The sequence below is a fragment of the Phymastichus coffea genome, unplaced genomic scaffold (genome assembly GCF_024137745.1).
Source record: "Phymastichus coffea isolate CEN01 unplaced genomic scaffold, Cenicafe_Pcof_1.1 PCOF00072, whole genome shotgun sequence".
NCBI lineage: Eukaryota > Metazoa > Arthropoda > Insecta > Hymenoptera > Eulophidae > Phymastichus > Phymastichus coffea.
In genome coordinates, this window is record NW_026706883.1 from 220,879 (window position 1) to 232,813 (window position 11,935).

General features: G+C 30.5%; 4 protein-coding genes across 4 annotated transcripts; 3 read left to right on the forward strand and 1 right to left on the reverse strand.

Moving 5' to 3' along the window:
- The first annotated feature begins 758 nt into the window (after positions 1-758).
- Positions 759-2,030, forward strand: LOC131668006 (turripeptide Ici9.2). The gene is made up of 3 exons (XM_058941812.1): positions 759-1,077; positions 1,374-1,544; positions 1,659-2,030. The coding sequence occupies exons 1-3, from the start codon at positions 1,041-1,043 to the stop codon at positions 1,694-1,696; spliced, it is 246 nt and encodes an 81-aa protein (XP_058797795.1). The 5' UTR covers positions 759-1,040; the 3' UTR covers positions 1,697-2,030.
- A 363-nt stretch (positions 2,031-2,393) lies between these two features.
- On the forward strand, positions 2,394-6,970 carry LOC131667968 (agrin-like). The gene is made up of 14 exons (XM_058941755.1): positions 2,394-2,427; positions 2,503-2,688; positions 2,787-2,954; positions 3,034-3,264; positions 3,347-3,562; positions 3,650-3,793; positions 3,863-4,048; positions 4,112-4,330; positions 4,435-4,662; positions 4,748-4,936; positions 5,029-5,256; positions 5,334-5,540; positions 5,639-5,788; positions 5,860-6,970. Exons 1-14 carry the CDS (start codon positions 2,394-2,396, stop codon positions 5,955-5,957), a joined length of 2,484 nt encoding a protein of 827 aa, XP_058797738.1. The 3' UTR covers positions 5,958-6,970.
- A 36-nt stretch (positions 6,971-7,006) lies between these two features.
- On the reverse strand, positions 7,007-9,452 carry LOC131667954 (protein preli-like). Its single transcript, XM_058941735.1, has 5 exons — positions 9,298-9,452; positions 8,604-8,821; positions 8,305-8,521; positions 7,989-8,237; positions 7,007-7,872 (listed from the first exon to the last, which is right to left on the reverse strand). The coding sequence occupies exons 2-5, from the start codon at positions 8,693-8,695 to the stop codon at positions 7,717-7,719; spliced, it is 714 nt and encodes a 237-aa protein (XP_058797718.1). The 5' UTR covers positions 8,696-8,821; positions 9,298-9,452; the 3' UTR covers positions 7,007-7,716.
- A 123-nt stretch (positions 9,453-9,575) lies between these two features.
- Positions 9,576-11,904, forward strand: LOC131667953 (anaphase-promoting complex subunit 7). The gene is made up of 6 exons (XM_058941734.1): positions 9,576-9,759; positions 9,897-10,223; positions 10,317-10,726; positions 10,814-11,228; positions 11,305-11,579; positions 11,679-11,904. The coding sequence occupies exons 1-6, from the start codon at positions 9,691-9,693 to the stop codon at positions 11,902-11,904; spliced, it is 1,722 nt and encodes a 573-aa protein (XP_058797717.1). The 5' UTR covers positions 9,576-9,690.
- The last annotated feature ends 31 nt before the right edge of the window (positions 11,905-11,935 follow it).

Sequence of the window (11,935 nt, forward strand, 5' to 3'; positions counted from 1 at the left end):
CCTCTCATAAAAGTAAATTTTTGTCATCGTTCTCAACTGCGGTCATCGATTTAGATCCTTGTACACATTTTACTTTTAACTGGTAAAAATTCTTTTTCTCTCGTATTTAAGATACGTATAACATTATCCGCCAAAAGGAAATCTTAAAATAGTAGTTCGTACAAATATCAACAATTTCGTTTGATGTGCAAAAAACAAATTGAGGATGTTTTAGTGAAAGCAGCAAGTAATACATTGTATAATTTTTCAATCCCTAGACTTGTAATTGTAAGCAGAAAAATAGTTCAACGATTTAGCTGTGTTATAGTTTTATATGAAAACAACATTGATTCATTATTTTAAAAGACGAATAAAATTTTTTTCAACGCTTCAACAAAGGTACCTGAAAATGTTATAAACAAAATATTGTTCCAATATATAAAAGAATTTTTCTTTAAATAATCGGCTGCGTTTTCAATATTTTTTAAATAAATATTATTACTGAACATTTTTTAATGATTTTAAGAAAATTACGTTATTGCAATACTTTTTATTCTCGCAAAACTCGAACCACTTGAAAAATTATTAAATAAACTTAGAAAATATATGTAGTATTTCGGTAATTATTAGATCGATTATACGTTACATAAAAATGGATATTATTAAAATTAATGAAAACAATTATTTAGGTTTATATAAACAATATTTAATACAAAAAAGTTGAAACTTATCTAATGAACATTGTGATTAATTGAACGTTAACTCCGAAAACTCAACCAAACATTTAATAGATGTATTTCAATGATTAACTCGCGTTCTCGTAATAGCTCAAGAGCAGTTCGAATGAGATTTGACTTGGTAATTCCACTCATTTTCAATTTCCCATTGGCTCGTCGTACTGACGCATAAAAGATCGTCTTTCGTTATCGACTCCGTGTGTAGTTCTTGTTTGTTAGCCAAGTAGTCAGTTACTCACAGTGATACACAGAGCATCAACACAAATAGTGGGACAATTTCATCACGATTTGAAGAAATTTATCATTCTAATTTTTGAAGTAACTATGGCAACGTTTCATCACGTTTGTTTAATAGCTTTAGGTGAGGTTATTATTGTATTACGATGTTATCGAAATTCCATGACAATGACAATATTTTTTTATCCCCGTAAAAATTATATAAACAATTAAATTATATTGTATACAATGTAGTTTTCATAAACGTAGTTTTTAAAATAATAATAATAAGAATAATAATAATAACAACAATAAAAATGGTTTTTTTCATATCGTCTGTTGCATATGAATCAAAATACATTCTAAATGTTTGAGTAATCTGTTTGCACGATTTATATATCGAATGTGCTGATGTACTAATCTACATTATTTCACTGTTAGTTACACTGGTATTCGCTGTAACGGGGACTCCAACTGAACATTACAGAGAATCTGTACCAAAAGGATGTTCATGTCCAGCTTTTGACGACATTGATCCTGTTTGTGGGAACGATGGTGTGACGTACCCTAATCTTATGACGTTGAGATGCGTGGATAAGTGTGTTAACTATAGTAAGTAAATGAGGAATAAAATTTCCCTACTTTTACTGTCTGCTTTGGCCGCTACTATTCAGTATAATTATTATATTTTGTTATTTATCCCAATATGTATTTCTTTATTTTTAGACATTGACCTCATACATCATGGACCTTGCAGAACATGAGGCTCGCTCTATATAATTATGATCGAGCGTAAAGTTGAAAAAGAAATAAAATATTATACACTAACTATATTCAATAGTAGCAAATGTTTCTATGAATTTACTTGTAAATGAACTAGAATATTTAATTTTAGCTATTTTTAATACTCATAAATTATCAGCAGAAGGACAATTGATAATAATATCAAATATAAAAATGTTTATTATTATTTTGTTGAGGGAACATAAGAAGCACTCTTTGACCTGCTGAGATAATGAAACTAATAAATAAAGATGTGCATAGTACTTGTAAAAAAGAAAATGACGTTTTTATATAAATAAATATAATGACGAGAAAAGGAAATCAAGAATTTCTTTCATTCTTACACCGTTAATGACGAAACCGTTACTAGTAAAATGTTACTAAAAATGATATAAATTAACTGGTTGTTTTTTTATTTTGAGACACTTTGAAAAAATAATTAATGACCGAAAGTGCTCCTTTACAGAAGATAAATACCGTAGCATCATATGTATACGCGTTAGAGGATTTTTAAAAGCCTAAACTGGTTACAGATTATCAAGCGGAGGTTTCCAGTTCGAGTTTTAAGAAGGCGTACATATAAAGTTGCACTCTAGTTCTTCGCGACACTGTTGCGTTAGTTCTGATAGTATAAATACTACAGTATTATTTAAAAAAACTAAGCTTTTGTAACGAAAAATGTTTTATTATATTAGCTTTCTAACGTTTACCGGTATTATTGAGCTTAAATATCAATAATAATTGTATAACAAAAATTTTTTTTAATTTATTTATGTGATTATTTTAGTGCTGGCTACTGGTTTATTGAATACAGAAGAATTAAAATATGAGTTGTGGAATATTGATAGTTTACGTGATTGCAAATGTAATTATACCTTGGATCTCAGACCAGTTTGTACAAATCGTAAAACTTCTTACAATGTAACTGAAATGGCAAATTGTATAAAAAAATGTTCGAAACAAAGTAAGTTGATGAAAGATAATTCATTTTTATATCATTGATTTTTATTGCGTAATGGTAAATGAAAGAAGATATATCATTACATTATTTTTTATCAGGTATGCATATTTATAGAATACACACCCGAGATTGTCCTGAAAAATTTGATAAATTTCCAATCTTAGTCGAAAAATGCAATTGTACTTTAACCAATGACTTTAGTCCAATATGTGGAAATGATGGAATTTCATACCCTAATCCCGCTTATTTTAATTGCATCGCAGATTGTAGAAAACCAGGTAGGTAGTAACAAGAAAAAACAATTAGTTGCTTCTCGAATATTTAATATTATGCTTTTACGTTAATCTTGTCCAAAAGATCTAGAACCAATACAATGTGGTTCATGCTCAAAATTCGATGTAACGAAAGCGTATGGAAATATGCAAATAATGCCTGAAGATCGAAAGAGTTTATCTCAAGAAGTTTTGGACACTGCAGCTAAATGTAACTGTGTATCAAGTTATGACTGGGATCCTGTTTGTGGGAATGATGGATTAACTTATCCAAATCCCTCAATAATGAATTGCATTAAAAAATGCACAAGAAAAGGTAAGCAAGTCTAACTAATTTCAATAGAAAGAATAGTTTTGAATTAGTATTAATTTTAACAACATACATTTGTTCTTGGAAGATCTTAAAATTACATCGTGCGGCAGATGCTCAGCACTAGCAACTATACCGCCGATATTATCAAAAAAACAAGCAATTTTCAGGCTATCGGAGAACGTTAAAAAATGCATAGAAAATTGTCCAGTGGCACTGCGCGTGAATCCTGTGTGTGGTAGTGATGGTTACACCTACAACAATTTTTCAGAAATGAAATGTTATAATTCTTGCACGAATAAAAGTAAGTACTGACGCTTCGGCTAATGAAGGCAAAATTACAAATACAACGTCTCATTCAAAAATCATTACGTACGGAACATTTTAACAGATATAAGTATCAAACATTCCGGGCCCTGCAAACAAAAATGCGATTGTCGAGTAACTGATGACATTGACCCAGTTTGTGGAAATAATGATGTGACTTATGTAAACGGTGCCAGTTTATTCTGCGCTAAAAAGTGTGAAAAGTTAGGTAAGTTATTCTAGAAGTTATCGAACTCTTCATCCTGGGAACATCGTTATTAACAATGATGTTTTGCAGATTTACGCGTGATACACTGTGGTTCTTGCATCAAAGACGCAAGTAAAATATTCAAATTGTCAGGCTATATTTCTGAAAAACATGGTTGCATAAATTCTGAAGAATATTCTGCAGTTTGCGCTAATAATAACGTTCTGTACAATAATCCATCTATTTTCTATTGTAGTACGAGATCTAGTAATCCAGGTGAATCCATAACTAATTCAGTAAATATTTATGATATATGTATTCTTTGAAAATTCATTTCAGATTTATTTATAAGACGTTGTGGTCTTTGTAAAAAAAATTATGAGGAAACAAGAGTAAAGAGTTTTGAACCTGATCAAAAAGGCTTAAAATCATTATCAAGTCAATTTCTTAAATGTGATTGTGTGGCAACATCATCGCTTTATCCAGTTTGCGGGAACAATGGCGTTACTTATCCGCACCCTTCTCACTTATATTGTATTAAAGATTGTAAACATAGAGGTAAACTTTATTATTTCTGTTATTCAAATTTTAATGCGTGTTTTAAAAATTACACAGAAATTATCGTAAAAAATTAATAACGACGTGATACATTTTTAAAATAGTCCGGGATCTTCAAGGTTTACAATTAGCTTATTGTGGGCCATGTAGAGAAGGAATGCCGAAAATTAATTATTCAGATAATCAAGTAGAAATATCTGCCGAGTTACTTCGTACTTTTGAAGCCTGTCAATGTAATATTACCAGAGAAAAAAATCCCGTTTGTGCATCGAACAAAATTACATATGATAATCCTTCCATATTTTATTGTACGAAGAAATGCTTAAACTACGGTGAGAAAAAAAACAGCTTACAAGAATGAAGGCATTTCAATAACAAAATATTTCTATAAAATTCGGTAAATGTTATATTTTACAGACATACATATTAGCTATTGTGGTGTTTGCAAACAAACGGTAAATTTAGAGGCTTCTATAGATGAAGAGGAAGATCCGTATAAATGTCAGTGCACTGCCTTAAAAAGCTACGTACCAGTTTGCGGAAGCGATGCAAACAGTTATTCTAATCTGCCAGTATTGGAATGCGCTCAAAAGTGCCTGAATAACAGTAAGTGTATAATATAGTATCACGCAATTGAAACTTCAATGTAGGTAATGCGTTAAGGAAAACGTTTTATTAATTGAATAATTTGTTGGAAGGCATAACATTAGCATACGCGGGTATGTGTGATGATGAAAGAGAACCGAGGACTGGCCTAATTATTCGTGAAAAACGATCCCCTCCAATATCAGTGGGATTTTACCTGCCTTCAGAATGTAAAAGTTGCATTAAAACATATGACAGCTTTTCTCCAGTTTGTGGAACCGATGGGCGAACTTATTCCAGCCTTATTAAATTGGGATGCATTAATAGGTGTATGAAAACGAGTAAGCTCTTTTCCAATTAATTATGAAATTTGAATTTACAACAAGTTAAATATTGAATTAAAATTGTTGTGCTAAAGATATAAAAGTGGCACATAGTGGAGCATGCGCGGGTTCACCAGTTTTAACTCATCCAACACACCTGGTTCCACCTTCATCTATTGGCATTCTTCAGGGCTGTCGTTGTCTTATAAAAAAAGATGGTTCGAAGCCTTTTTGTGGGACCGATGGAAATACTTATTTGAGTGCTTCACACGCAAGCTGCATGAGTGTTTGCAAAGATAAGAGTAATTATTCCTTCATCTTGTATTCTTTCATATATGCGTACATATATATTTTTTTAAACTTTCATAATTCTCTTTCACTGAAATAAAAATACTTTCAGTTATCGTAAAAGATCACGATGGACCATGTTCCAATAATAAAAAGTGTCCTTGCTTGATTACTGGCAAGATCTCTCTGTTATGTGGATCTGATGGAAAAACTTACGCAAACCTTGCAGCATTGGAATGTCATAATCGTTGTGGCATTGCGAGTAAGTTTGAATATTGAAATATCATTTCTATAATACATTTAAATGTAATTGTGAATTTTTAACTGTTTTAGGCGTCGTTAAGGCATATAATGGAGCATGCAAAGGCGATACAAGCATATCCAAAAATAGGGACGATATATTCACTCCCCGATTGCACGACTTTTCCTAATTTATCCTATACACGTTCATACGTGCACATATTATAATATAATTTTTACACAACCTTCAACATTTATTTATCTTTCTCTGTCGTTTTATGCAAATATTTCTTAGCCAATTATACATAACAACTACGAATTACTATACAAACTAAACAGTCGTTAAAAAGCTGGCGAATTTTAAACTGACCTTCGTTTGGAAATATCTTTATTCTAAAATACGCTCTCGAATGAGTAGAATCGTCTATCAAACTATTAAATATTTTTTTTATCAAGTGACTAGATTTTAAGTCGACGAGAAAAATGCGAATCAATAATGATAAATTTTCAACGGCCAAATCGAAGATGGACGGTTTAAATCCCCCGAGATAATAACTTACTCAATTTTACTAGTCTATAGAAAAAGATGAATGAATTTCAAATTACAAAGCTCATGGAAACACATTTACGTAGATTCAGGTTTTGTGGAAAATCCCATTTTCTAATTAGTAGGATGAATATAGATTCAGATATGTACTAGTAAGTATATGTTTAAAAGGGAATCACCAATGGTATAATGTTGATAAAATAAATAAATCTAGGTTGAAAATTAAGCTTCTTTTTCTTTCTGAATCGTTAAATTTGAAATCTGAAGTTTTTCAAAAATGTAATTCGTAACATATTTATTTGCTTTTTATTGTTGACTAGACTATAATAATATATTACTTAAACGGCGGAAATCATTTATCAGGAAATTTACTTTTTTTAGATCTTTGGGTAGCATATTTTGATTTTTACAATGATCTGCAAACGATATGAAATCGAAAGTGCTATAAGTGCAAGTACATATCTGTAAATCTACTTTAATAAATTATGATTTCCTAGAATATTTAACAATATAAAAATTGTAAAATTTAATATATTATTAAAGTTGAGATTCCAACAAAATGAATTATAACACAAATAAATAAAGACGTAATTTGTAAATATGACCTTCATATATATATATATACCTCAATAATCTTATCTAAATTAGTTGTTGATAACTGCGCAAGTAAAGGGTGTTAGAAAGAATAATTTAAAATAAATAATAAAGATTTCTCAGTTTTATTCACATTTATTGCTAAAAAATATATATGTACACTTCTACAACTCGTCATCAATTAATTTATTAAATTTTTAATATCCTGAATTATATTGGCATAATTAATTTGATCAATTATTATACTCCTACTATGGTTCTTATATGCATGCAATAATTACGCTATTTACTATAGGCATATTAAAAAGAAGTTTAGAAAAACTAGATAAATGAAATAACTGTATTGCCGAAAACTTTCACATTAGCGTTTACACGGAAATTAATCAACTTTGAATGAACATAAGTGGTGAGCTAAAGGAATGAAATATTTATATACAGAAAAATCTATGTACATTACTTTTTTACATTTAAGCAAAGATAATTTATGGTATCTAACTAACATTCAAACGATTAGTATAAAAGGAGACAAAATACTATGATGATTGATGCAATTATTTAATAATTCATAAATTTTTGATGATTTATATTAATGTTAATTCCTGGAAATTATTATGGTTTTCAATGTACAATATGATCAAGAATTTGAAATTTACGAATATTATTGGAATGAAAAGCTATTTTAATAATTGCTTTTTCTTTTTAGTGGGCAGTTTAAAGGAATGCAATTAAATCTCAAAATATTTTGAATGTCAATATTGATACGTAACTAAATAAAATAAGTCTCATAACTGTATTATGTTTAACAAAATTTACTGTTGATTTGCGACATAGATAGGTCCAGCTTTCTGTTTTGCGAGATCAGTTGCTTTTTTAGCTGCATCTTTCATTTTTTCAGCTTTGTCTTGTAGAGAATGTTGAAAATCTTCTGCAGCATGTGTTAATCTAATCATAGAAGGTTCTCCAGCCTATAAAAACATATTTCATTATGTCTAATCTTACATTCTGAATTAGTTAAACATTGTAGATAGTACAATGTTCTAAATTAGATAATTAGTTCTTTGAAAAGTAATTAAATTTTCACCTTATCATTAAAACCCATTTGATAAAGGTTTGGATTCATAAATTGTGCAGTTTGTGGAAACATATTAGCAAGTACATAATTGAATCCATTTGACATTTTTACACAGTTCTTTTTGAACCTATCAAGTCCAAAAGCTTGAATAGCTCGACTGAATCCAAACACTGAACTTTCAATCCATGCCGACCTTCTAGCAATAGTCCATTGTGGATTTTCCTCAGATACTCTATATACAACTTTTTCGATAACGCTCTAAAATAAGATCTATGTTAAGCACAAATTTTTAACAGCTAAATGGATAAAAATAATATCATCATACCATGACTTTGGTGAATCCTAAGTTTCTAGTATAAGTTGTAAGAGTCTTTTCTTTAGGATCAACAATACTTTCTTCAATAATCTTAACAGTACCTTTATTGCTAATAAATCTTTCACCCCATTTTGGTACTCGATTAGTCTTAGTTAATAGCCTTGTTGAGTACAATTTGCCATCTTTTATTTCCCTTGAGATAGTATCTTCGCTAAGTACATGTGTGCTGTGCTCAAATTGTAATTCTTAATATATTATCAGTTACAGAGTAATCTTTGTTACATTTTAAAATAGTAGCATTATTTTACCTATTAGGATTTGGGTATCTGCGCCAAAATCCTTGAGCAACTTGATCCCAATTGAATTGAAAAATTGTGCTGCTTTCAAAGTACTTAACCATGTTGTACAGTGAAATTGGTTTTTATTTTTGACCAGATCTTTTATTCAAGATTGGTAAAAATAAATGAAATGTCACAAGATACCATTGAATTATTTTATTTCTTTTTTCAAAATTTTTTTTGTTGACCTAGAAAATAAGAAGTCATAAATAAAACAAAATTTTAATTATTCGATCATTAGTCATTTTTGTAATGTTTTCAATTTTTGTAAAATAATGCATTCATTATTCAGGAGATAATGTTAACTAAATTATATAAGTTGAATTTAGAACACATTTCGCAATTTACGGCATATTATACACACATGCATTCATTAATCGCTAACGATACTTATAACGTTATCTATTAAATAAAAATAAGTACACACATACATACATACATACACATACACACACACACACATCTACGAAGAAGCCATAAACTACCTACTAGCCTAAAATAACTTGGATTATTTTTTTTCAGACTTCTATACACTCGCTTATACTTGATTTCTGTTCTTGAATAATTAATTACATAGCTAGGGATTTAATTGGGTAGATCTTATACATTATAGTGAAGCGATTTGGACAAAAGTATTTATGTCAATAACATTGCGATAACTCACCGATAAATAAGTGGGTTATTATTTTCACAAAATTTCCAGACGCGTGTTTTTGGAGCAAATAAATATAGTAGAATTCGTTGATTTTACTGGTCATACAACTGAGCCATATTATGTTGATAAAAGCGTTCAAAGCAGACGAAACGAGGTATGTAAGAGGAAGGTAGTATGGATGTGTGCATATGCACACACATGAGGCAGCCGTGACGGTCGCCGCTGTCTTTTTCTTCTTCTTCTTCTATTGGTCAAGACTCTTAGAATCATTCTAGAAATCCCAGAAGCATAATTACGTGCGCCATCTGCATTTCTAGCACCTAACCTCACTTTTTGTATTGATCATTTTTTGTATATATATCTTTCATTCGTATTTTTTTATTGAGTTTAACTTTTTCTACTATGTCGGGGTTGTTCGATCAAATTCAACATTTATATGATCAAGCTTTGTATTCTAATGTGATTTCCTTGGTAAGTATATTGACTTGTAAATTATTTAAGAAAGTATTAGAGTAGTTTTGTTTACGTTTTTCAATTTAAATTTTCTTAGTTTTTTCCAACTTAATTTTCAGTATATTAATAAATTAAAAATTGTGTATTATCTACAGGCTAACTTAGTATTATCTCTGAGTGATCACAATAATGATCTTTTGCCAGTAAACACAAAGTTTCTGGTTTATGTTTACTGTGCAGACTCCTACTTTTATCTTGGAAAATACAGAAGGGCAGAGTCTCTTTACAAGAAATCTTTACAATTTCGAAAATGTCTTCTCAAATCCAAGGGGACCATAAAACCAAATCAAGAAGGTCAAAAAGAATTAGCTTCAGATGTAGATTTAAAGTATCAAATTTATGCTTGCCTTGTTAAGTTGAAAAATCCTCAAGAAGCTTTACAAGTGTTACAAAGTATACCTGGAAAACAACGAACACCAAAGGTAATCTAAATTTAGAAGAAACTAAGTGATTTTGAAGAAGTAATCTAATAAATGTTCAATTTATTCGAAAATAAATTGTGTTCACTTTTTTAGATAAATATGGCTCTAGCAAAGATGTTTCAAGAGCAGGGTATGGAGAGATCTGCAATTGCAACGTATAAAGAAGTTCTTAGGGAGTGTCCTTTAGCACTTGAGGCAGCAGAAGGATTGTTGGCTTTGGGAGTAAAAGGCATTGAAGTTAATTCAATAATTATGAGTTGTAATTTGAATCTACAAAGCTTTGACTGGCTAAATACATGGATCAAGTCACATGTTCACATACATAATCGAGAATACAATCATGCAGTGACAACTTTACGGTCTTTGGATAATATAAACTGTTTAAGAGACAACTACAATTTACTTGTGACTATAGGTGAATGTTATTACTATGCAGGCGATTATAAAAATGCTTTAATGTGCTTGAGACGTGCAAGAATTATTGAACCTGACTCAGCTAGAGGGTAAGATTAGATATTTAAGCAACAAATTTTTGCTGTGAAAACAAAGAATATTTATTATCTATTCATTAATTGGTGTGCTTACTTCAGCCTAGATATATATGCAGCTGTACTACAACGAACTCACCATGTGGCAGAATTGGAAAAATTAATACCTTTTATATCTGGAATGAATGAGTATTCAACTGAAGCTTACATTGCGATGTCATATGCTTTGTTTGCTCTGCACAAATTAAGTAGAGCTAACACCATTGCTAACCAAGCAATGCAAATATCATCCAATAATGTGGAAGCAATTATTCTCAGAGGTAACATTCTCATAGAGCAGAAAAAGTATCAAGATGCATTGCATCATTTTCGTCAGGCACTGCAATTAAAACCTCATCGATATGAAGCACATAAAGGATTGGTTGACTGTTTTGTTGGTATGCATCGCCTTAGGGAGGCTTCAAATATAGCTAGTAGTGCTTACAAACAACTTGGACCGGCTCCAAGAGTACTTACGGTAAATAAAGTAATTTTTTTATTCAATTTTTGATAATGTTAAAATTTTAATATTAAAATACATTGAACATTCTTAGCTATATGCATCAGTATTAATGAAAGATCCAGTAACTGTTGTAAAGGCTAAAAATCTTCTTGAGAAAGCGCTGAGTCAAGAAGAAACGTATTTACCGGCAGTATATTACTTGGCAGAAATTTATGAGCAAGAAATGAATTTTGAGGCAGCCATTGATCTTTTGGAGAAGCAATCTGATGCACAATCAACGTGTAAATTACATCAAATGTTGGGTGATCTTTGGGCGAAAATACATAATGCAGAAAAAGCTCTTGACCATTACGCAATTGCTTTGAAGTACGTGATTTTCAAATTGTTTTATTTGTTTTAAGCATCATACAGAGGTAATCTAAACTTTATAAAATAAATATTTTAATACTGGTTTATGCATTACAGTATAAATCCTGGCGACAGAAGAGTATTAGAAGGTATGCACAGACTCGAAAGTACATCAAACACAATGGATTCTTCGTCCTATTACGTGGCTGTTGGCGATGAGCATACAGATCCCACTTACGAAGTTGGTGAAGGTTTACCAGATACGGACAATGACGAAGCTGCCGACGAAAGTGAAACCGAGGCAGTTTGGTCGGATATGGACTTAGAAGCGAATAGTCAATAATCATAATACATCGTTGATAGTCTATTTTGTA